This window comes from Homarus americanus, unplaced genomic scaffold (genome assembly GCF_018991925.1).
Source record: "Homarus americanus isolate GMGI-L3 unplaced genomic scaffold, GMGI_Hamer_2.0 scaffold25013, whole genome shotgun sequence".
Lineage (NCBI taxonomy): Eukaryota > Metazoa > Arthropoda > Malacostraca > Decapoda > Nephropidae > Homarus > Homarus americanus.
The window spans coordinates 4118599-4140997 of record NW_024722158.1 but is presented as its reverse complement, the minus strand read 5'-3'; the positions used below and the strand labels follow the sequence as shown (position 1 = coordinate 4140997).

Below are 22399 nucleotides of genomic sequence, written 5' to 3'. Positions count from 1 at the left end.
AGATGGAATAAAGGGGAGGAAGAAGACGAAGAAATATTAAGATGAAAGAGAAGATGAAAAAAAAGTGAAATAAGACTGAAATTACGAAGGGAGTGAAGCATTAAACACAGGAGGAACAAGATGATGGGAAGAAAGAGGGAGAGTAGGGAGAATATTATGCTGGGGGAGAATAAAGTGAGGGAGAAGAATGAGGCAGGGAGAAGTGAGAGAGGCTTGATAACATGTATTGGTAATATTGGTGAGGGTGGCTGTGGTCACCAGTATATTGGTGTGGTGATATTGGTGTAGAGCAGACGGTGAGGTGGGGGGTGAGGGGCGAGGAGATTAATGGGGTGTGAAGGAAGTGAGAGGGGTGGACGGAGGGTAAGAGGGGTAGGAAGGAAGTGAGAGGGGTGGAGGGAGGGTAAGAGGGGTTGGAACGAAGTGAAAGGGGTGGAGGGAGGGTAAGAGGGGTGGGAAGGAAGTGATGGGAGGTGAGGTGAGGTAAATGGGGAGGGAGGGGTTTGTCTAGGCTGGTCACCGATGTAGTTTATACTTTGTGTGTTGTGTGTACTGTATAATAGCGGTTTACCTTGTTTTATAGTGGTTTATCTTGTGTGTGTTGGTTTATTGTGTGTATTAGTGGTTTACCAAGAGAGAGGGGGCTGCACTTGTATGAGAGAGAGAGAGAGAGCTGGCTTCCTCATCAGCACTAACCACAGGACGCCAAAAGCCAGGCTGGGAGCGACTCATTAAGATAATGGTGTGAAAATATTGTTGGGTGGGTGAGGGACACAGGGAAGAGGAGTAACTGGGGGTAAATAGGAAGAGTGAGAGAAGACCGGGAAGAAAATACCAAAGATGATGATGATAATAATGACAAAAATAAGAATAATTTTTGCTATGTTTAACATTATTATTATTATTATTATTATTATTATTATTATTATTATTATTATTATTATTATTATTATTGTTGGTGGCTTCGTGGTCAGGTGGTTAGTCTAGGTTAAAGCAGGTTAGGTTAGGTTAATCTAGAGTGAGTCCAGCTGGGGTAACCTAAGCTTCACGTGATCCCAATAATTCGATCCAGTTAAAGTATTCTTGACCAGTATTACCCACCTAAGCTTTTATCTTAATTGACTGCAGACAGCCTCACTGTGTGTGTGTGTGTGTATTTGCATGTATGTGAGGCGTGTGTACGCATGTGCATGTGCGTGTACGTATGTCTTTAATTCCAATACCATCCTAGCCGGAAAACCTCCACTGTTTAGCTTGGAGTAATTAATATATAGCTGTGTACAGAGTGTCTTTGTGGAATCTGTCACAATGGGGCAGCTCAATCAAAGATCAAACTCAGACTCGAGAGAATATCGTCATGTTTTACTCACCCAAGTTGATGGAGTGTTACTGTGGAGTAGTACTTGACCTCATGAATGCTTTGTGGAGTTTTATTTCATTTTTTTTGTTGAGATTAATGATACAACTCGAGTGTTCTCTTTGTGTTTGGTCGTCAGAGGTCAGAGGTCATTGTTTAAGGTCAGGGTTACATCATGCGACTCCCCTGCGTGTGTCCATATGTGAGGTTGTCCCATCGTGTGTCATAAAGGGATATAGTTCAGGTCACTATAGACACCTGTGGAGGTATTTGCTGTTTATGACCATTTTGTCTATCATTTTGACTACTATGAAAATGTCTCATATTCTCAAAATGTCTACTGTCAGTTAATGAAGACTTTACCTTTGTGTGTGTGTGTGTGTGTGTGTTATTCCTGATCTGTTTACAAATGCAGTTTACACCGTGTCTGGCTCAGCTGGCGTGTAAATAATGTTATTCAACATTGTGGCAGATTGTAACCCCCCTGTCTGTACACCAACCAAGCAACATGGTGAGATTTCCTGAGTGTGTGTGTGTGTGTGGTATGTATGAGGGTATGTATGTATGTATGACTACCACCTGGAGCATCTCTTACTCCCGGGGTTGTGATAGGCACAATACCTGGCTAAAAAGTTCCCTGCCCTTGGGGGAATAAAACCTCAATTTTCCCCAGATTCAGCAGACACACAATGACAATCTGATTCTTAGATTGCCACCATTCATAAGATTCACGGCCTGGGAGATCCGCAGATACAGGGGGGTATGAGTCGGTGGTTTGCGGGTACAGGAGGTGGGGGCTGAGATATCCGTGTGCGTCTTACCGGCTGTACCAGTGTGCGTCTTACCGGCTGTACCAGTGTGCGTCTTTCGCCATAGTCACGTAAATTCAGAGCATAACTGAGGATGCAAAATAACTTGGCCTGAGGCAGTATAGTGTTGGACTGGGGGAAGGTATTGATTATAGCGCTTAAGAAGATGGAGAGAGAGACTAACAGCACTACAGTATACTATACAGGCAAGATTCAGTTGTTTTCTCGGTTTTAAAACAAAATTCCAGCCATTGTTTTAGGCGAGTTAAGACAACAGGAGATTGTGAACTGAATAATGCTGTGTCTGTCAGCGTGTCTCTCTTCACTTTTTTCTCTTTTTTTGTGTATGTGACACACACACACACACACACACACACACACACACACACACACACACACACACACACACACACACACACGTAATCCTGCCTCTCCGCACCGCATGTCACCATCACACAACAGAACTCACTGTAACGATGGAATTGCGTTTGTGAAAAAAAATCTAAAACTGTATTTAGTAAACACATGAAAAATAGTTTTAAATAATTATTATTATTATTTTTTTGTGGGGATGAAAATGCTTTGAAACATTTTTGAGTAAAATTCGTTTAGGAAATCTGGCGGCCCCTTTGAGGTATGCAGAGACCAGGAGCATTTACTGTTTGGGGGAATTTGATTTGTACCTGATTTTCGTTTTGTGAAGCGGGAAGGTGGGGGGGGGGGGATGAACTAGTTTAGATATTAATTAATGAAATATAGACATGCATGTACAGTATACAGGTACACACACTGATACATACACGCTGGTATACATATGCAGGTGTACACACGTTCACTGGACACACACTTCAATACAGACAGACAACAGGCGTGAGAATTAGGTCAGTCATTACCCAGGAGTTATCCAACTTCGCCTTGCTCGAAAAATTCAAAAAACAATTTGCATTTTAGCATTTTTTTCCCCAGAACGCAGGTGAGAGCGCTCTTAGTAGGGGGGGGTGAGCGAGTGAGTGAGTGAGTTAGTTAGTTAGTTAATTAATTAATTAAGCGCTCTCTAATGCTCATGGATATAGTATTTTTTGCTTGTAAATTAATATTACGGAATTTATGGCTACAGAATTATTGTATTACGATATTGATCAGAATTTATTGTTATTATTATTGTTGTTGTTTTATAATTATTATTATTATTATTATTATTATTATTATTATTATTATTATTATTATTATTATATTAAGTTAAATTCTGACTTTTATGGAATTTAATGAATAGTTTGTTTTTTGTTTTAATTCCGTATTGAGGCTTTTTTTGGTGTGTGTTTTAGGTTTACGTGAAGTCCTTGCTGGTGAGGGTTTTATTATGTGACGTGTTGGGTTTTTATTATTTGTTTTCTCTTTGTTTCAATGAATTTTATCGTGTTTTTTCTTTTCTTTTAAATTCTAATGTTTATTGAGTTTTTGTTTGCTTACTGTAGAGTTTTAGTTTGGAGAGCGAGAGAGAGAGAGAGAGGACAATAGAGAGAGCGAGCAAGCAAAACAAACCCTCGCTAATTAGATGCAGTCTCACACCTTCAATTACCTGCAACACTTACCCTCAGATTATTTTAGAACCATGAATTAATTGTATGCGTCCTCACATCACCAGGGGGGGAGGGGAGGGGGGGATATACGCTGCTTGAGTGTTTTAGAAAGAGGATCCAATCAGAGGCGTTCTTACACTATCAACTGGGGAGGGGGAAATGATTTAAATCCACGAACGTTCCAGTAAATCCGGATTCAGATGGATTTTGTAATAGTATTTTTTATTTTATTTATTTATTTATTTTATGCTGAGAGGACTTAGTTATGGTAGTCTTAGGTTAATGTACGAGACTATAATGCGTTTGAGGTTTAGTTTAAGAGTCTACAAGTTACCTGCATTCTACTGGCTATGTACACATTCACCAGGTTATAGACATTCACCAGCATACGTACACATTCACCCGGTTACGTACACATTCACCAGGTCACGTACACATTCACCAGGTTACGTACACATTCACCAGGTTACGTACACATTCACCAGGTTACGTACACATTCACCAGGTTACGTACACAGTCACCATGTCACGCACACATTCACCAGGTCACGTACACATTCACCAGGTCACGTACACATTCACCAGGTTACGTACACATTCACCAGGTCATGTACACATTCACCAGGTTACGTACACATTCACCAGGTTACGTACACATTCACCAGGTTACGTACACAGTCACCAGGTTATGTACACAGTCACCAGGTCACGCACACATTCACCAGGTCACGTACACATTCACCAGGTTACGTACACATTCACGAGGTCATGTACACATTCACCAGGTTACTTACACATTCACCAGGTTACGTACACATTCACCAGGTTACGTACACATTCACCAAGTTACGTACACATTCACCAGGTCACGCACACATTCACCAGGTCGCGTACACATTCCTCAACATTGACTTAGGAGGAATATTCACCTTGACAATATCTGTGAATCAACACCCGGCAGAGAGTCTGGGTGGAGGCGAGGCGGAAATAATATCAAGATTATTAATTACCCAGACTGTGGTGTGTGTGTGTGTGAGAGAGAGAGATATGTCCGAGGTCTGCTCTCTCTCTCTCTCTCTCTCTCTCTCTCTCTCTCTATTTTTATCTTGTTTTTCTCTCTTTTGTCTCTTGTCTCACCTCACAACACCATCTTTTTCCCTGGCAGTCGGCGGCAGACTCTTCACCCCCCTCCTTCCCCCCCTCTCCTCTCTATCCCCCTCTCTCCTTCTCCCCTCTCCTCTCTATCCCATGTTCCGGTTATTAGTGCCGGGAAATGAGAGAAAATTGGCCGGGGGTTCCGGCACTCTCCGGATGACGAAAGGCGAAGGAAAAGGGGACAGATGGGCAAGGGGAAGTGAGGGGGGGGAGGTGCCGTAAGCGATGATGGAGGGGGGAGAACAATGTGTGATAAAAGCTAGGATAGGTAGGGGAGGAAGAGGGGAATGGGGAGGGGGGAGAGGAGAAAGGGTGATAAAAGAGGAGAATAGGTGAGGGAGGAGAGGGAAAGGTGGAGGAAAAAAGAGGGGAAGGGTGGGGGAGAAGAAAAGGAACGGGTGAAGGAAGAGAGAGAGGGAGAGGGCTGGGTAATGGAAGAGAGAGATTAGACAATGAACGAGAGAGACGCAGAGGATAACGAAGACAATGGGAAGGCAACGAGATAATGATAGGAACCGGTAAGGAAGATGATTAATGGGAAAGAAAATGGAATGAGGAAGAGAGGAAGGAGGAGGAACGAAGAGAGGACATGGAGAGAGATTAGGGATGAGAGAGACGAAGAGAGAGAGAGCAGGAATGGCGATAACGAGATTTAGAAACGAGGGAGAGTAAAGAGGCCGGATAAAATTGATGGAATAAGGAAATGGAATAAAGGAAGGGAAGAAGAAGAGAGAGGGAGGGAGTGTTAAGACTGATGGGATTAGAGAGAGGGAGGGAGAGACCGAATGATATAGAGAGACAAACAGAGAGAGAAGAAAGACAAAGAGAGATAGAAAGAGAGAGAGATAGAAAGAGAGAGAAAAACAAACATCAAGGGAGAGAGACATAGAAACAGGGAGGAGACAGAGAGACAATTAAGATAAAGGTGACTTACAGTGGCACGTTAGTCATGTGGAAAGAGTTTGAGCGATAATTGAGAGACACAAGAGGTAATATATGATAAAAAAGACTAAATGAGAAAAGTGAATGAAGGAGAGGAGAAGAGAAGGACAGCGGAGAGTGGAGGAGAGAGAGAGAGTTAAGGAGGAGGAGAGAGAGTTAAGAGGGGGAGGAGGGAGAGAGAGAGAGTTAAGAGAGGGGAGGAGGAAGGAGAGAGAGAGGGGGAGCACATGATAAATTAGTAGAATGGAGAAGTAAGAGGGAGAGAAAATAAAGTTTTGAATAAATAGGTGTGAGAGATGAGGGGAGAGGGAGAGGAAGGAGCGACTGAAAGTGAGGTAAGAGGAGAGTGAAAGTGAGATGGAAGGGGAGGAGATAGTGAGAGGAAGGAGAGAGGGAAATGGAGGGGAGATTGACAGTAAGAGTGTGAGGAAGACGGGGAGAGGGAGGTGAGAGGAAGTGAGAGAGAGAGATAATCGGATTCTGGACAGCGGGAGGGCGTGAGACTGTCAAACACCTCCCTCTCCCAGGCGTGAGGTCAAGGTCATGTAGTGTGTTTGTTTAGGTTAAGTTAGGTCAGGTTAGGGTAGGTCAATTCAGGTTAGGTTATGTTAGGGTTGGTCAGGTCAGATAAGTTTTGGGTAGGTTATGTCAGGCAGGGTTTGGTTAGGTTAGTCAGGTCAAATTTGGTTAAGTTAGGGAAGGTCAAGTTATTATTGATATTATTATTATCGTTGTTGTTGTTATTAATTATATTTGAACTGGGTGTTGAACTTTACCATACGAAAAATGAGGCGAATTTTACCTTTTTTGGTCAGTAATGGTAATTGACATGACGATTGTTAAGTATTAAATGGATTAAAATACTGTACTGGTGGATGGACTTTTAAATGTTGAGATTATTAATGTTGGAATAATAGTTAATTATGGTGTCATTAGTAAGTTGTTGAAATATTTAGTGTAATTATTTTCTGTGGATTAGTTATCTTGTTTAGCAGAGAGAGTGAGAGAGTGTCTGTGTGTGTGTGTGTAATAATAATAATAATAATAATAATAATTAACGGTTTATTGAAAGAGCTCGGCAGCCAGAAGGCTGAAAATATACAGTTACATATTTGGGGAATGGGTTTCGAATTACAAATAATATACAAGTAACATAAGTGATACAAATAAGATATATAATAACTAGATGGGGAAAAGCTCTAACTACAGGGCATTTCAACATAGTGACAGTGTGTGTGTGTGTCTGTCTGTGTGTGTGTATGTGTATGTATGTAAAAAAAGCTCCCTTCCATTCTACACATTACTTGAGTCTATTCCAGGCATTCCATCACCACGTAACTTGCTAAATGTGGCTTTACGATTCTAATATCCTCTTATTTTCAGGAGGAATGAGCCCTTGGACACCCCCCCCCCCGCTCCTCCCCGGCATCATTCTGGTCCTGGATGATGAGCTGCTCGTCAGGAACCAAGGTGAGTACAGTGCTGCTTTATCGTCGAGTAAGTTATGTTAGGTGGAGTAAGCTAGGTCATTGGTGGAGAGTTAAATAGTACCAGTATTTATACACATGTGTGACTGCCAAGTCTGCCATAGTTCACCTGACGTTTACACCCAATCAAACATACATGCATATATATATATATATATATATATATATATATATATATATATATATATATATATATATATATATATATATATATATATATATATATATATATATATATATATATATATATATATATATATATATATATATATATATATATATATATATATATATATATATATATATATATATATATATATATATATATATATATATATATATATATATATATATATATATATATCATGTATATGTGTAGACCGCCATGTGTTGAGGAATTAATTACAGAAACAATACCTTAAAATTATGGCGTATAGTGGTAATTATATACAGGTACTAATTACATAAATTATTCTGTTGGTATAATTAATTCAGGTGTGTATCATTAAGAGAGACACAAGAGGGGTTGGGTCATTAACACAAACTCCACCTTGAAATAAATACAATAAAAAGAAAGAAAATGAAAAATTTTATATATAAAATAAATAGTTTCTTCCTCGTATTGTGATATTTGGGCCAAGAGGAAAAATGGGCGGTTGTTCTGCGAATTTGAGAACTTTTATTTTTTATTTATTTTTTATTCGGGAATCACAAGTGTTTTTTGTTTTTTTATTGGTTAGGTTTATTTATTTAATTTTGTTTTGTTATTTTGGTTTGTGTGTTTGTAATTATTATTTTTTATGGTATGAGTTTAGAGTAAATTGTTGTTGTTATTATTATTATTATTATTATTATTATTATTATTACTATTATTATTATTATTATTATTATTATTATTATTACTACTACTACTACTACTACTACTTACTGTCCAGCCATAAAAAACTCATTAGGTTGCTGTTGATACTGGAAAAAAATATAAAACTTTACACACACATAAAAATATAAATTTGGGGTCTTGATCGTCCTGGGTTCAGTCATTTAGTATTTATATATTCGTTTATATATCCCGTTATATATCTAGTTATATATGTATATCCCCACCGCCACAGAGAGATTCATCCACAGACCAGGTTTTCTGTGGTCTGTTGAGAGAGTTGGATACATGTTTTAGTGGGTGAGAGAGAGGTGTTTTAGTGTGTGCGTGTGTGTGTGAGAGAGAAAGAGAGAGAGAGGTGTTTTAATGTGTGTGTGTGTGTGAGAGAGAGAGAGAGGTTTAAATGTGTGTGTTTGTGAGAGAGAGAGAGAGTGAGTGGTGGTGGAGACTTCGTGCGTGTTACTCCCGCCACAGCCGTCGACACACACCACCAGCCTGGGATAGTCACTGCCGGCTGGTGGTGGAACACCTCGTTGTTTACTGTTTTAACCCATTGATGACGATGGTGATTTACCCCTTTGATGACGATGATTGTTTATCCCTTTGACGGCGATTATGATAACCCTTTGGTGATGATGATTTATTAACCCTTTGATAACGATGGTGAGTTAACCATTTGATGACAGGGTGAGGGCTAACTCCGACACACGGGTCCAGGGTGATGGGTAACTACGACACACGGGTCCAGGGTGATGGGTAACTACGACACACGGGTCCAGGGTGATGGGTAACTACGACACACGGGTCCAGGGTGATGGGTAACTACGACACACGGGTCCAGGGTGATGGGTAACTACGACACACGGGTCCAGGTCCTCCATACTGTGACGTGTTCCATTTATTCTTTTCATACTTCAGCCGCTGACGAGTTTATAAAAGGGTCGCTTGACGTCCCCCCGTCAAACGGATGAATTTGTCAAGTTCATTTATTCCACACGCTGAAAGGCTCTGATAACTTTGACATATATAGAAATAGAGATGTAGAGAGGGGAGGTGGAGAGGATAGAGAGAGAGAGAGAGAGAGAGAGAGAGAGAGAATATTTTCATGCCTTAGTAAACATGATATTGAATGGTATTGGCAGCCTCCTCCACCCAAGTAAACTTTGTCCTTTGCCTAGGCACCTGAGACTTAACCTAGCCACCTGAGACCTTACCTGGGCACCTGAAACCTTACCTGGGCACATGAGACCTTACCTGGGCACCTGAGACCTTACCTGGGCACCTGAGACCTTACCTGGGCACCTGAGACCTTACCTGGGCACCTGAGACCTACCTTAACCCAGGGGAATAAAAGTTACCTGCTGACTTTGGTGTTCCTGTAACCAGTGGCCAAGTTTGTTGTTGTATAGTTAGTCGAAGGATAGTGAGGTATTTCTCTCCGTCTCTCTCCAGTATTTATCACCAAGTGGAGGAAGAAAGTTTAGGGTGAGGGGGAGGTGTGTGTAGTGAGGGTGATGTCTATAGTGTGTACAGTGAGGGTGATGTCTATAGTGTACTGTACAGTGAGTGGTGATGTCTATAGTGTACTGTACAGTTAGGGTTATGTCCGTCCTTCCCTCCGGCCATGGCCAGGCGACGTACAATTCGTCAAATTCTATGAACAATATCTCAAAAATGTATCTGCCAGGATGGGTCCGATGTCTTCTGAAATACTCTCCAATAAAGCAGCTAAGAGTAAAGAAGAGTAAGAGAGAAGGAGTAAGAAAGGGCGGTGAAGGGAAGTAAAAGAAGAGTAAGAGAGAAGGAGTAAGAAAGGGCGGTGAAGGGAAGTAAAAGAAGAGTAAGAGAGAAGGAGTAAGAAAGGGCGGTGAAGGGAAGTAAAAGAAGAGTAAGAAAGGGCGGTGAAGGGAAGTAAAAGAAGAGTAAGAGAGGAGTAAGAAAGGGCGGTGAAGGGAAGTAGATGGTATTTGCTAAGGACAGTGACTGATTACTGGCGGCGTCTTACCAACCCCAAAAATATAATCTTATTAATGAGCCAAGTTTAGGATTTTCACTCCAGATAATTAATTCCCACCTTTTGTAAGTCACTTATTTTATAGGGGAAGATATTTTGATATATTAAGTTTGGTGGGTGTTGTGTTCTCCTCGCCTCGTGTACAGTTATGTTTAGGTGGGGGTGGGGTGTACTGTGGGGGGGTAGTGTGTAGGGGTGGGATAGGGGTGGTTGGGGGTTGAGGTGGGATGGGGGTACAGGGAGAGGGACAGCGGCACAGCACTCTCAGGATCTCACACAGTTTCCGATACCAACTTCTTGTTTCTTTGTCGAGTTTTGTCCGGAGCGATAAGTTTGTGTCCTGTTGCCTTGTTGTTCCCCGTTGTGAGGGAGTGTAGTGTGTGAGAGAGAGAGAGAGAGAGAGAGAGAGAGAGAGAGAGAGAGAGAGAGAGAGAGAGAGAGAGAGTAAACCATAACAACAACAACACGCTATATGCTGTATGAGCCAAAGCTAAACACACACACACACACACAAGTAGTCGCTGCTGGAGTCTCCTTTACCTCCTCTTGTTTACATTCAGCAGCTGACAAAGACGCCGCACTCTACTGGTGCTGAGGACCTGGTGTGTGTGTTCCGGCTGCTCGTTCATGTCCTCTTGTTATGAATTACTGTATTCTGTGTGTGTGTGTGTGGAGTTAACCTGTCATCTTCTGTTGTTATTCTCAGAAGACAAGAGGTTGGGGTGCAGGGAGGGTACTGTATTAAGCTGTGTGTGTGTGTGTGTTAATCTCGGCGTTCGTTATACACTTTGTTGAAGTTATTGAGGGAGGGAGTTGATGATGAGTCAATGTGAGTTTTGTTAATGAGGGAGAGGTGGGTGAGGTAATGAGGGAAGTAATCAGTGAGGTAATGAGGGAAGTAATAAGTGAGGTAATGAGGGAAGTAATCAGTGAGGTAATAAGTGAGGTAATGAGGGAAGTAATAAGTGAGGTAATAAGTGAGGGAAGTATTAAGTGAGGTAATGAGGGAAGTAATAAGTGAGGTAATGAGTAAAACAAAGATACACAATTCTCTTTATTCATGACATAACACACGTCAAAGATGTCTCATATACACAACACAGTAACAGTCACCAACCCTGATGATGTCTCACCACCTACGAGATAATGTGAGGACGTGAAGATTAGACATCCCAGCTTGTTTATACCTTAATATTAATTACCCAATTGATACCTTGGGGGGTTAGGTTAGGTTATTGTTTGTTTTTGTTTGGTTAGTGTTAGGTTAATGTCTGGTTAATGTCTGGTTTGGTTAGGTTAGTAGTTGTTTTAGTATGTGTTTTGTGTAAGTTAATTCAGTGTTAGGGTAGGTTAGTTTTGGTTTGGTTAGGTAATAGTTAGGTTTGATATGTGTTACCTTAGGTTAGCTTTATGTTAGTATTAGGTTAGGTTAGCATTAAGTTAGGTAAAGATTAAGCTGATTTCTCTTAATTAAGATAAAGCTAAGCTGGAGGACTTAATCTTCACGTGATCTGATAAATTTAATTCCCGTCTTGTAGTAAAGAGAGAACGCATCTAAATGGCTGCCTTAAAACTGCGACAAAATGAAGATAAAAGGAAAAGTTTTGGTGGTTAGAATGACGCTGATGTTGTTCTGAGACTCCTAGTGTAACCAAATGCGTTCTCTCGTTACAAGATACGATGAGGGTTGGTTGTGGGGGGGGGCTTTACGTACTTGGATATGAGAATAGTTAAGTCAGGTTATGGATATGGGAATAGTTAGGTTAGGTCATGTTGGGTTGGATTAAGTTAAGTTGGGTTGGATTAAGTTAGGTTGGGTTGGGTTAGATTAGGCTGGGTTGGATTGATGTCCCTCCCTCATTTACCACCTTGAAGGAACACCTTAACGTCCGTCCCTCACGAACACCAAATAACTAACAGTAAACACTACAGGTTGACACTTAACTCCAGGTCCCTCATGAGTGTTCACAACTACCGTCACTCACGCACCTGTAATATCTTGGTGGGTCCTGGGAGTGATAATTAGTTCTGTGTAGGAAAATATTTTCTGTCTGATTTATTTATTTATTTATTTTTTGTTTGGAAGTCACAAGTAGTTAATGGCGACGACCAACCCCGCCTCTTGGGAAGCTGTGAGTTGGTGTTTATATATTATTTTAATACAAAGGAAATGTCTGTGAGTTAGTGGCCTCGATGACTCTGTCTGGCCTCTTGATATGGTGAGTTCACTCTAGGAGGAAGAGACCGTGTTGACGTCCAAGCCAAGCCAAGCCACCTGTAGCACCACCTGGCTGCCACTGATGACCTTCACCTGCAGCACCACCTGGCACGGAGGTCTTACCGTTGCTGCACCATCTGGCATTGCTCATTTACAGCTGCAGTGCCCGATATATACAGCCTGGCTCTCACAGCTGGATAAAACAGGTGGTGGCGGTCGGCCTCCTTGGCATAAGCAAGTAGCTATGATATCCCAGCTGGCGTTGTGGGTGTGGCCAGGTGGTTATGACAGCTGGTGCCTGATCTTGGAGTCCTGGCTCTGTACCTGTTGGAGGATAATAATAATAATAATGAACATTAGTAAAATATAACCAATACCAACGAGCAGTCAACACAGAGGTCAGGACGCTCGACCAGTACACTGCTAACCACCTGCTCGGATCCTTCAGTTAATTGCCTCAATATAATATGTAATTGTGGAGGTGATAACAGTTAAGCCTGACCGAGTACCCATTGAGGCTCTTGGCCGGAGCATTGATTCCTCTGACCTTAATCCTCTTGACCTCTGACCTCTCTTGGGTCCAAACACACACACACACACACACACACACACACACACCACAAAGAGAGAGAGAGAGAGAGAGGAAGGTAATCAAAGAGCTTCGGAGTAAACTAAGTCAACAGGGTAAAATGGTCGAGAGTTGTGGCGCTAATGGACGGACAGACAGACACACGTAACCAACATGGCTAAATCATTTTATCCCAGGTAGCAGAAGTTCGTAAAGGGTATCATAGGTGCTTTATGAACCTTACCTTATCTTACCTTATCTTACGACATACACACACACAAAACACACTGACTGACCTCCGGAGAGTCATGGTAGCTGACAGGTTGTTATGTCCAGGGTATCTTCCTCACGTAGTCGGCGCTGACGTACACCTTCAGCGTCAGGAGGTCGTAGGGCAGATCTTCCTCCTCCTGCCCGTCCATAGACATGCCTGAGGATGGTGGAGGTTCGGTTAAGTTAGGTTTGTTTAGGTTAGGTTTAGTTGGATTTGTTTGGGTTGGGTTAGGTTAGGTAGCGTGTTGTGGCATTTTTAACTCAGTGTTGAGAGAAAGACAGAGGGGGGGGGGGGACTAACCTTGCACCATAAGCTTGTATATATAGGTGGCACCAACGTTTAGTGGCACCTGGGTGTTCCGAGACAAGATGCCCGTGACGGGGTCGAGGGAGAAGTGGTTATCCCCAGGGGCAGCGAAGAGGCGGTAGTTGACGGCGGCACAGGGGCAGCGGGCAGAGTCGCCAGGCCCCAGAGGACACGTCAGCCCCAGGTCTTCGTCAGTACTCCACGCCCGGTATACCACACCTGTGGGGGTGAGGGGGGTGTAGTAGGTGTTATGGAAGGAGTTACTGTACCTGTATGGGGTTACGTAATTACAGGTGTCTAATTACTGTACCTGTACTTTATACCTAAATGAGGAATTACTGTACCTGGGGACTATAATAACCTAACCAGTACGAGTTAAAAAAATGGGAAACTTTTGATTAAAAATGAGACGCACTTTCCTATCAGTGAACATAAGCGGTGAGAGCTGGTGCACTTTCCTCCCGCTTCTCACTTTTGTGTTTTGGCAACTTTCTCCTGTGAGTGAAAGCTCTCAAACACCCACTTGATTAATGGACTTGACCGTCTTAGACAGTCTTGTGGTTGGGAAAAACTTTGTGTGTGTGTGTGGAGGGGAGGGGGTGGTGTGTGTGGAGGGGAGGGTGGTGTGTGTGGAGGGGAGGGTGGTGTGTGGGGAAGGGGTGGTGTGTGTGTGTGGAGAGGGTGGTGTGTGTGTGGGGGGTGGGGTGGTGTGTGTGTGGAGGGTGGTGTGTGGAGGGGGGTGGGGTGGTGTGTGTGGAGGGGGAGGGTGGTGTGTGTGTGTGTGTGGAGGGGAGATGGTGTGTGTGTGGGGGTAGGGGTGGTGTGTGGGAGGGTGGGGTGGTTGTGTGTGTGTGAGGGTGGGGTGGGTGTGTGTGTGTGGGGAGTGGATTGGTGTGTGTGTGGGGTGGGGTGGTGTGTGTGGAGGAGTGGTGAGTGTGTGTGGAGGGTGGTGTGTGTGGAGGGGTGGGGTGGTGTGTGTGTGTGTGTGGAGGGGTGGGGTGGTGTGTGTGTGTGTTGGGGGGGGGGTAGGACAGCATTACAGGAATGGTAATAATTAACTCGATAAATCAGTGAAATATTTTACTCTCCCCCTAACAGGACAGATTTCCCTAATGGTGAAATATTTCCCTGATGGTGAAATATTTCCCTAATGGTGAAATATTTCCATAATGGTGAAATATTTCCCTAATGGTGAAATATTTCCCTGATGGTGACAGATTTTCCCCTTGGTGACAGATTTTCCTCTTGGTGACAGATTTTCCTCTTGGTGACCGATTTTCCTGACATGTAAGAAATAAAGTGATGGGTTTTCCCTGAGGCCAAACTTTACAAGACTTGGATGATGTGTCGTGTGGTGTTTATCAACGTGTAGAGGCTTGTTGTCCTCTCACAGGGTCGACGCTGAGGTAACTTGTGGACATGACCAAAGTTTGTGGGGGAGAGGGTGACAGAAAGTAGGAGGAAGAGAGAGAGAGAGAAAAGAGATGGAGGAAGAGAGAAAAGAGATGGAGGAAGAGATAATAGAAGAAAAAGAGAAGTAGGGAAGGTAAAGAGAGAAAGTAGAGGAAAAAGGGATGGAGGGAAGAGAGAAGGTAGAGAGGATACAGAGTCTAGAGAGATTAGAGAAGAAATTAAAGGCAGACATTTGTAAAGATCCATGATAAGTGCTAAGACTCACCCCACCCTCCTGAAGAAGGCGTCGTCGAAAGTCAACCAGCAGGAGCATAGTATCAATGACCACACACACACACACACACACACACACACACACACACACACACACACACACACACACACCTTTGATTACAGTTCTCCCGGCAGTATTTTTTTGGGTATCTTGTGGGATTAAAAGTCAATTATAAGGAGTGGTAAAGAGCGCGCTGCCAGGAGCTCTTTTTAATTATCAACAAGGTGTTCGCGTTCACTAGACTCTGCAGCTGCTTAATGAAGGGTCAGTCTTCTTGAGGAATTCACACACACACACACACACACACACACACACACACACACACACACACACAGTATTGTTGTTTGTACAGTGAAAGTGTCTGGTCTTCTTGGCGTTGACTATAAGACTAACCCGTGGCGTTGACTGGAAGGACAGCTGTAGCGGCGTGGACGAGGAAGCGTGGCGTGTAATAATCCACTGAAATAGAGAAAGAAAAAGTATGATAATATAACCGGAAGTAGAGAAAGTATATCTACTTTTATATACAAACCAAAAATTATTAAGTTATGTTATAAAGAGAGACAGACAGACAGAAACAGACACACTGAAAGACATACAGACAGACACATAGACACAGAGAAACCAATATATCACTCTCATAACACACACACACGAGTTAGTAGCGTGGGTGTACACAGGGCAAATAGAACTCTCAAGCCACCGGGTATAATAACTTTTCGCTGCCGAAAATTATGTCTTAGTAAAAACTTCATGAATATAGAACACACGGCCGGGTGGAGGGAGGGGGGGTAGTCTTTGAATGAGGCTGTTAAGTAACAGTAAGAGCCATTGAGAGTCATATCGTGGCGGGGGGAGAGGGGGTGTTGTTGTGACGGTGTATACGTATATTTAAGCCACGTGGATTTATTCCTAATCTAATGTAAAGGTAACGTTAAGCAAGCCTTACTTAGCCAAATTTAACCTAACCTAACTTTAATTTTGATATTAATGACTAGTTTTGTTACTTTAGGCAGTTAACAACACAGTTCAATTGAGTTCTGTAACTATGGGAACAATCTCAAGAGGGCGACAGTGATGGCGTACATTGGCACAGCGTCTGTAACTAATTCATATTCATGGTGTTGGTGTCAAGGGTATCGAGTTATGGGGCCAGGTTAGGGTGTTCAAAATTGGCGAGGTACTTTTTTAGGGGGAAATTTGTGTTGTGTTGTATGTGTGTGTGTGTTGTCTTGTGTGTGTGTGTGTTGTATGTGTGTGTGTTGTATGTGTGTGTGTGTGTGTGTGTGTGTATGTGTGTGTGTGTTGTCTTGTGTGTGTGTGTGTTGTATGTGTGTGTGTGTGTGTTGTGTGTGTTGTGTTGTGTGTGTGTGTGTGTGTGTGTGTGTGTGTGTGTGTGTGTGTGTGTGTGTGTGTGTGTGTGTGTGTGTGTGTTATATGTGTGTGTATGTGTGTGTGTGTACATGTTAATATATATATTGTGTTCGTATGTGTAGATATATGTATGTATATTGTGAATGTGTGTATGTATAGATAAAAATAATAAACAAACAAAAATAACATCTATAACCAGAGTAACTTTAGTTTAGGATAGGTTGAGTTAGGTTAGGTTAGGTTGAGTTAAGTTAGGTTAGGTTGAGTTAAGTTAGGTTAGGTTAGGTAGAGAAACTTGAGAATTTGTAGCAGTAAAAATATTACACGCCGAACACACAGACCAAACATCAAGGCCTGACCGCTCTGGCGACAAGGTAAACACTCCGCCAGAATTGTTCCTCGCTTCCCACACTAAACTTTTACCCCTGAGATAGATAGATAGGTCCGTAGGTAATGTAGGTAGATAGATATATAGAAAGATAGATAGACTGTAGATGGGTAGATTGATAGGGACGTAGATGGGTAGGTAGGTAGAGAAAGATAGATGGTTAGATAGGTAGATTGATGAATAGATACATAAATATATAGATAGAATAGGTAAATATTTTTTCATTACGTTCTTACTCCAATTGCTGCTTCTTTTTATTTCTCAACCTTCAACATTCTCTCTCTCTCTCTCTCTCTCTCTCTCTCTCTCTCTCTCTCTCGATAACAAATGTCTCTGTACCCTAAAATAAGATTAAGCCAATATCAGCCATAACACAGATATATAAATAAACACAGCATCTGGCCCACGAACCAAGCATATAACACAGCAATCTGACCAACACAGCATCTGGCCAACACAGCATCTGGCCAACACAGCATCTGGCCAACACAGCATCCAGGCACCACAATCAGATCCTCATTAGCTGTGAGTGGCCACGGGAGAAAGAACAGGTTTTAAAGATGAACTTGGAGTCATCAGGGTCCAGGGTCTTGGGGTCCAGGGTCCGGGGTCCAGGGTCTAGGGGTCCGGGGTCCGGGGTCCGGGGTCCAGTGTGGGAGTCTTACAAGAGAGCTCACGGCATATCTCGCCTCTGGGTCCGTCTTAATATTTTTTTTGCGGGGCACCAGTCTCTGCCCCGACGATTTAGCGTGACCGGATTTGGGTAATTCTGGCCAGATTTTTTTTTTGGGGAGGTGAGATTTTTGAAAGGCCAGATTTTGGAAAGAGTTGTTTAGGGGGGTCTCACCAGATTTTTATATTGAGACTTTGGGGGAATTTTCTAATCAGATTTTGTCAGATTTTGTGAGACTTTGAGACTTTTCTTGGGGGAGTTGGGTTTAGTTTCTTGATCAGAAGTTATTGGAATTTGAGAAGTTCTTGGCTAAAATGGAGTCAGAACTACATGTCTTGTGTTAAGTGAATATATCGAGTTAAGGTAGAGTCTCAGGTTAAATTCGACGCCATATTTGATTGCTGTTAATGAATCTAGTTTAGGTAGAGTCTCAGGTTAAATTCGACGCCATTAAATTAAGGATTATCCATTTTACGAAACCTTTTATTTATTTTGTTATTTTTATTATTTATTTTTCTTATATATATAGTATGAATTCGTGCCTGGGGTTGTAATATTGGCCACGCCCTTGAGTGAGAGGATCAGTCGGTCGTCGAGGAGGAGCAGCGTAGTGGCCAGTAACAATGGATTAATACGTTCATGGTCGAGTGGTGATTGGCTGGCTGGAGACCCTCGTTACTGAGGTTGAGAGGAGTCGTATTGTTATTGAAACTTATTCCTGTAGAAATATTTTGTACCTTTGTTTAGTGATACCAGGAGTGAGCTTAATTTTACCTGGACTGAGCTCAACTACACCAGGCTTAGCTCAACGTGTAAGAGGAAGCGAGAGACAGAGACCCACGCCACCACCACCAAGGGAACTCCATTACAGTGGTGTTGATAAAACCCATCTATCGCAGCTACCCCCCCCTCTCTCTCTCCTTCCCTCCAGCATACACACAGCCTATCTCTCTCTCTCTCTCTCTCTCTCTCTCTCTCTCTCTCCAGCATACACAGCCAGCTACCCTCCCTCCCTCCCTCCCTGCTGGATACACAGCCAACAGCCAGATGGTGTACTTCCTCCCACTCTGCTATTTCTCAACTCTGATTCAGGCAGCCAGACGCGTTAGTGTTTTACGTGTGGGGGCGTGAGTATTGTGTGGTGGTGATGTTGCTGTGGTGGTGATGGTGTAGTGGTGGTGTAGTGGTGGTGTGGTAGTGCAGGGATGTTGCAGTGATGGTGCAGTGGAGTTGTGGTGATGGTTGTGGTGTGGTGGTGATGTAGTGGTGGTGTGGTGGTGATGTAGTGATGGTTTGGTGGTGATGTGGTAATGTTGTGGTGGTGTAGTAATGTTGCTGTGATGGTGATGGTGTAGTGGAGTTCTGGTGGTAGTGATGATGGTGGTGGTGGTGTAGTGACGTTGCTGTGGTGGTGTTAATGTAGTAGAAGTAGTGTTGTTGTTGTAGGCATGAGGAACTTAACGGACTCTCGATATGACGGACTTTCCTCTCTATCTAGTCCGTTAAATAGAAGTTATATTATATGCCATGACTGTGTGTTGCTGGTGCCTAGTGTCGCCTCTCCTCGTTAACTGTTAAAACAAGATACAAAGTTTAATTAGGTCATGTGCTGTTAGTTCTCCTTAAAGTTGTGTAAAGCAACAGGCTGTGTTTACATGCTGAGGCTCCTCTTGTTTTTCGCTCAGCCAATCACCATCAGTTTACATGCGCTGTCGACCAATCAACGTTAGTTTTGTTTATGCTCGACCAATCAGCATTGGGTTTGTTTACACTCGACCAGTCACACACACACACACGGACGCCGACAACGCTGGGTTCTATAATGATGTAGAACTTGCCTTTCATATTGTAGTAAAAAATGGAAAATTAATTTGCGGATGTTGGAAGTTGTGTGTGTGGGGGGGGGCTCCTAGTGGCGGCGGTGGGGTCCTAGTAATGGGGTCCTAGCGGTTATGATAGGTTCCTAGTGGTGGGCTCCTGTGGGCTCCCCAGGTGGTGAGCACTAATGACCGCTAAGGAACACACCCGCCACACTACACACTGCACCGCTTAGTTATGGACCCTGACTGGTACTGTGGTGGGTTATCTCTCTCTCTCTCTCTCTCTCTCTCTCACACACAGACACACACCCTTTTTCGTCCCCCCTCTCTCTCTCTCTAAGTGAACGGAGGCATATTTACGAACCCATGCACTCAATATAGGATGTATATATCTGTGTGTGTGTGTGTGTGTGTGTTTATTGGACGTTATTCTCCTCTGTTGTTAATTAAACTCAGAGAGGAAATAGTTTGGCCAATACGCTTATACGTTTCTTTCGTTGGCGGGAAATATAAAGTTTGTGTTGGTTTTAGTACCGGGTTGGGTTAGGTTGGGTTGCTTTCCTCTTCCTCCCTCTCTTCGTTCGCCTCCCATGCCTTCTTCCCTTCCCTTCCCTCAAACTACCTTTCACCTTTTCCCTCCCTTCACCCCTTCCACTTCCCCTTCCTTCCTTTCTCTTATAGGTTTAATTTCCTGTCACGTTTATAAGCTTTCCTTCATTCGTTATGTTGCTGAATTTATAAACAGTTTTGTTTTGTATACATTCTGTTTGTTTTTGTTTGATTTTGTATATTTGTTTTACGTTTGTTTGTTCTTCGGTATTTTGACCTGTACGTGTTTTTGTTTGTTTGTCACTTTTAGCTTTACATCGCTGATAACGAACGAGGGAATTGGTTGACGTCCCGTGAAATTGTTTGACTTTATCCAGAAATTTTGTAGAAGAGGAAAAATGAAATGAAAAAAAAAACAGACATTCAATTTGGAGTATAACAACCTGACCTTAATTGACCTGTCTCAAACTAACCTAACTTAACCTTAACCTAACAACCTTACCTAACCTCGGCGTTTTCATTTTGGGCGACAAGATACTCCTGTTGGGGCAGTGTGAGGTGGGTCACACACACACACACACACACACACACTATTTCCGACACCTGATATATTATGTGACCGTAAATACTGTGACGTTATCCAGGTGTTATATTACCGTGCACCGCTCTGGTAAGTGGGGGGGGGAGTGGAGAGAGAGGGAGGAGTGAGAGACAGAGAGGGAGAGGAAGAAGTTAGATACGGAGGGGGAGGAAGGAAGAGGGAGTGAGAGAAGGAGGAAAGAGGGAGTGAAGGAGGCAGTGTCATGGGAGTTGGTGGTGGGGGCACTATGATGCATTGTGACGTAACAGCTGGTTCTGGCACGCTCATTGAATGACAGATGGTTCTTGAAAACAGATGGTACTGGCCTCCCCACCACCACTATTACCATCGTGTTATTAAGGCCAAAACCGGGTTCAATATGGATCGGTAACCAGGACACAGACCCAGGCGTTACTTTATAAGAGTTACCCCTTCACTCCTATAATCCCGTTTTCTTCAGGGGTGAACTATGGAGAATATAGTTGGTTGTTTGAAATATTTCTCTATAAGTTAAGATATATTATAGTGTTTACCTTATTTACCTTTTGTAAGATAATACTCATAGATTATAAGATATTTAGGCTTAGTACTGAGTGTTAGGGATGATACAGGTGTGTGTCTTACCGTAATACAGGTGTGTCTTACCGTAATACAGGTGTGTGTCTTACCGTAATACAGGTATGTCTTACCGTAATACAGGTGTGTGATTTACCGTAATACAGGTGTGTGTCTTACCGTAATATAGGTGTGTCTTACCGTAATACAGGTGTGTGACTTACCGTAGGTGAGGCAGGTGTCACCCTCCCAACACGGGTCACACTCACACCGCCAGCCTCCCCTCAACTCCCCGTTCTCACAGCTACAACAAGATAAACAAATAAGATATGCATAGATACATACATATGGATACATAAGCATACTTAACACATGAATGAGATGAAAGGTTTGTTTAATATTATGTATCATAGACCTGCTAGCTGCTGAGTGTTGAGATGGATAGGGTAATAAAATGGTGTGAGAGAGAGAGAGAGAGAGAGAGAGAGACCCTGGAAAAAATGGAAGGAAATAATTATAATGAAGAGGACACGAGAACAATGGAGAGGGAGAGCGAGAGGAAGGTCGTGTGAAAGATAGATATAACAAAAGAAAGTGAAAGAAAAATAACGAGTGAGAATGAGTGAAAGAGATAAAAAGCGATTGAGAAAGGGTGAAAGAGATAAAGAAAGGAAATTCTGTAAGAAGATAATAGCACATTAGACTTACGAAATCACTCGTTTGCTGGAGTTTTCTCACCAAATGTCTCAGTTAACGAGCGAGTCTTCCTGAACGAGCAGCGTTAAACAACTAGAAGCTCTTAGAGAACGTAACGATAGTGAAAGTAGGTTAGGTCAGGCTAGGCTAGTTTAGGTTAGATTAAATGAGATTAGTTTAGGTTATGTTAGGTCAGGTCAGGCTAGATTAGGTCAGGTTAAGTTACATTACGTTAGGGCAGGTTAGTTTAGGTCAAGTCAGCATTTTTATTCACCTATAATTTGAGGTATGATCAACCACACTATCGTCTATATAAACAGTTTGAATATTCGAGAGATATATATATATATATAAATATATATATATATATATATATATATATATATATATATATATATATATATATATATATATATATATATATATATATATATATATATATATATATATATATATATATATATATATATATATATATATATATATATAT

General features: G+C 42.4%; 1 protein-coding gene across 1 annotated transcript in view; it reads right to left on the bottom strand.

The window, feature by feature from the left end:
* Positions 1–11262: 11262 nt before the first annotated feature.
* LOC121862112 (protein jagged-1-like) overlaps positions 11263–22399 on the bottom strand; it is a 44913-nt gene continuing 33776 nt past the window's right edge. Inside the window, exons 3-7 of the mRNA XM_042360103.1 lie at positions 21438–21517; positions 15668–15733; positions 13582–13806; positions 13304–13437; positions 11263–12763 (exon numbers count right to left, since the gene is read on the bottom strand). Coding sequence (XP_042216037.1) covers positions 13334–13437; positions 13582–13806; positions 15668–15733; positions 21438–21517 — 475 coding nt within the window. The 3' untranslated portion in view covers positions 11263–12763; positions 13304–13333. The remainder of the gene's footprint in view (positions 12764–13303; positions 13438–13581; positions 13807–15667; positions 15734–21437; positions 21518–22399) is intronic.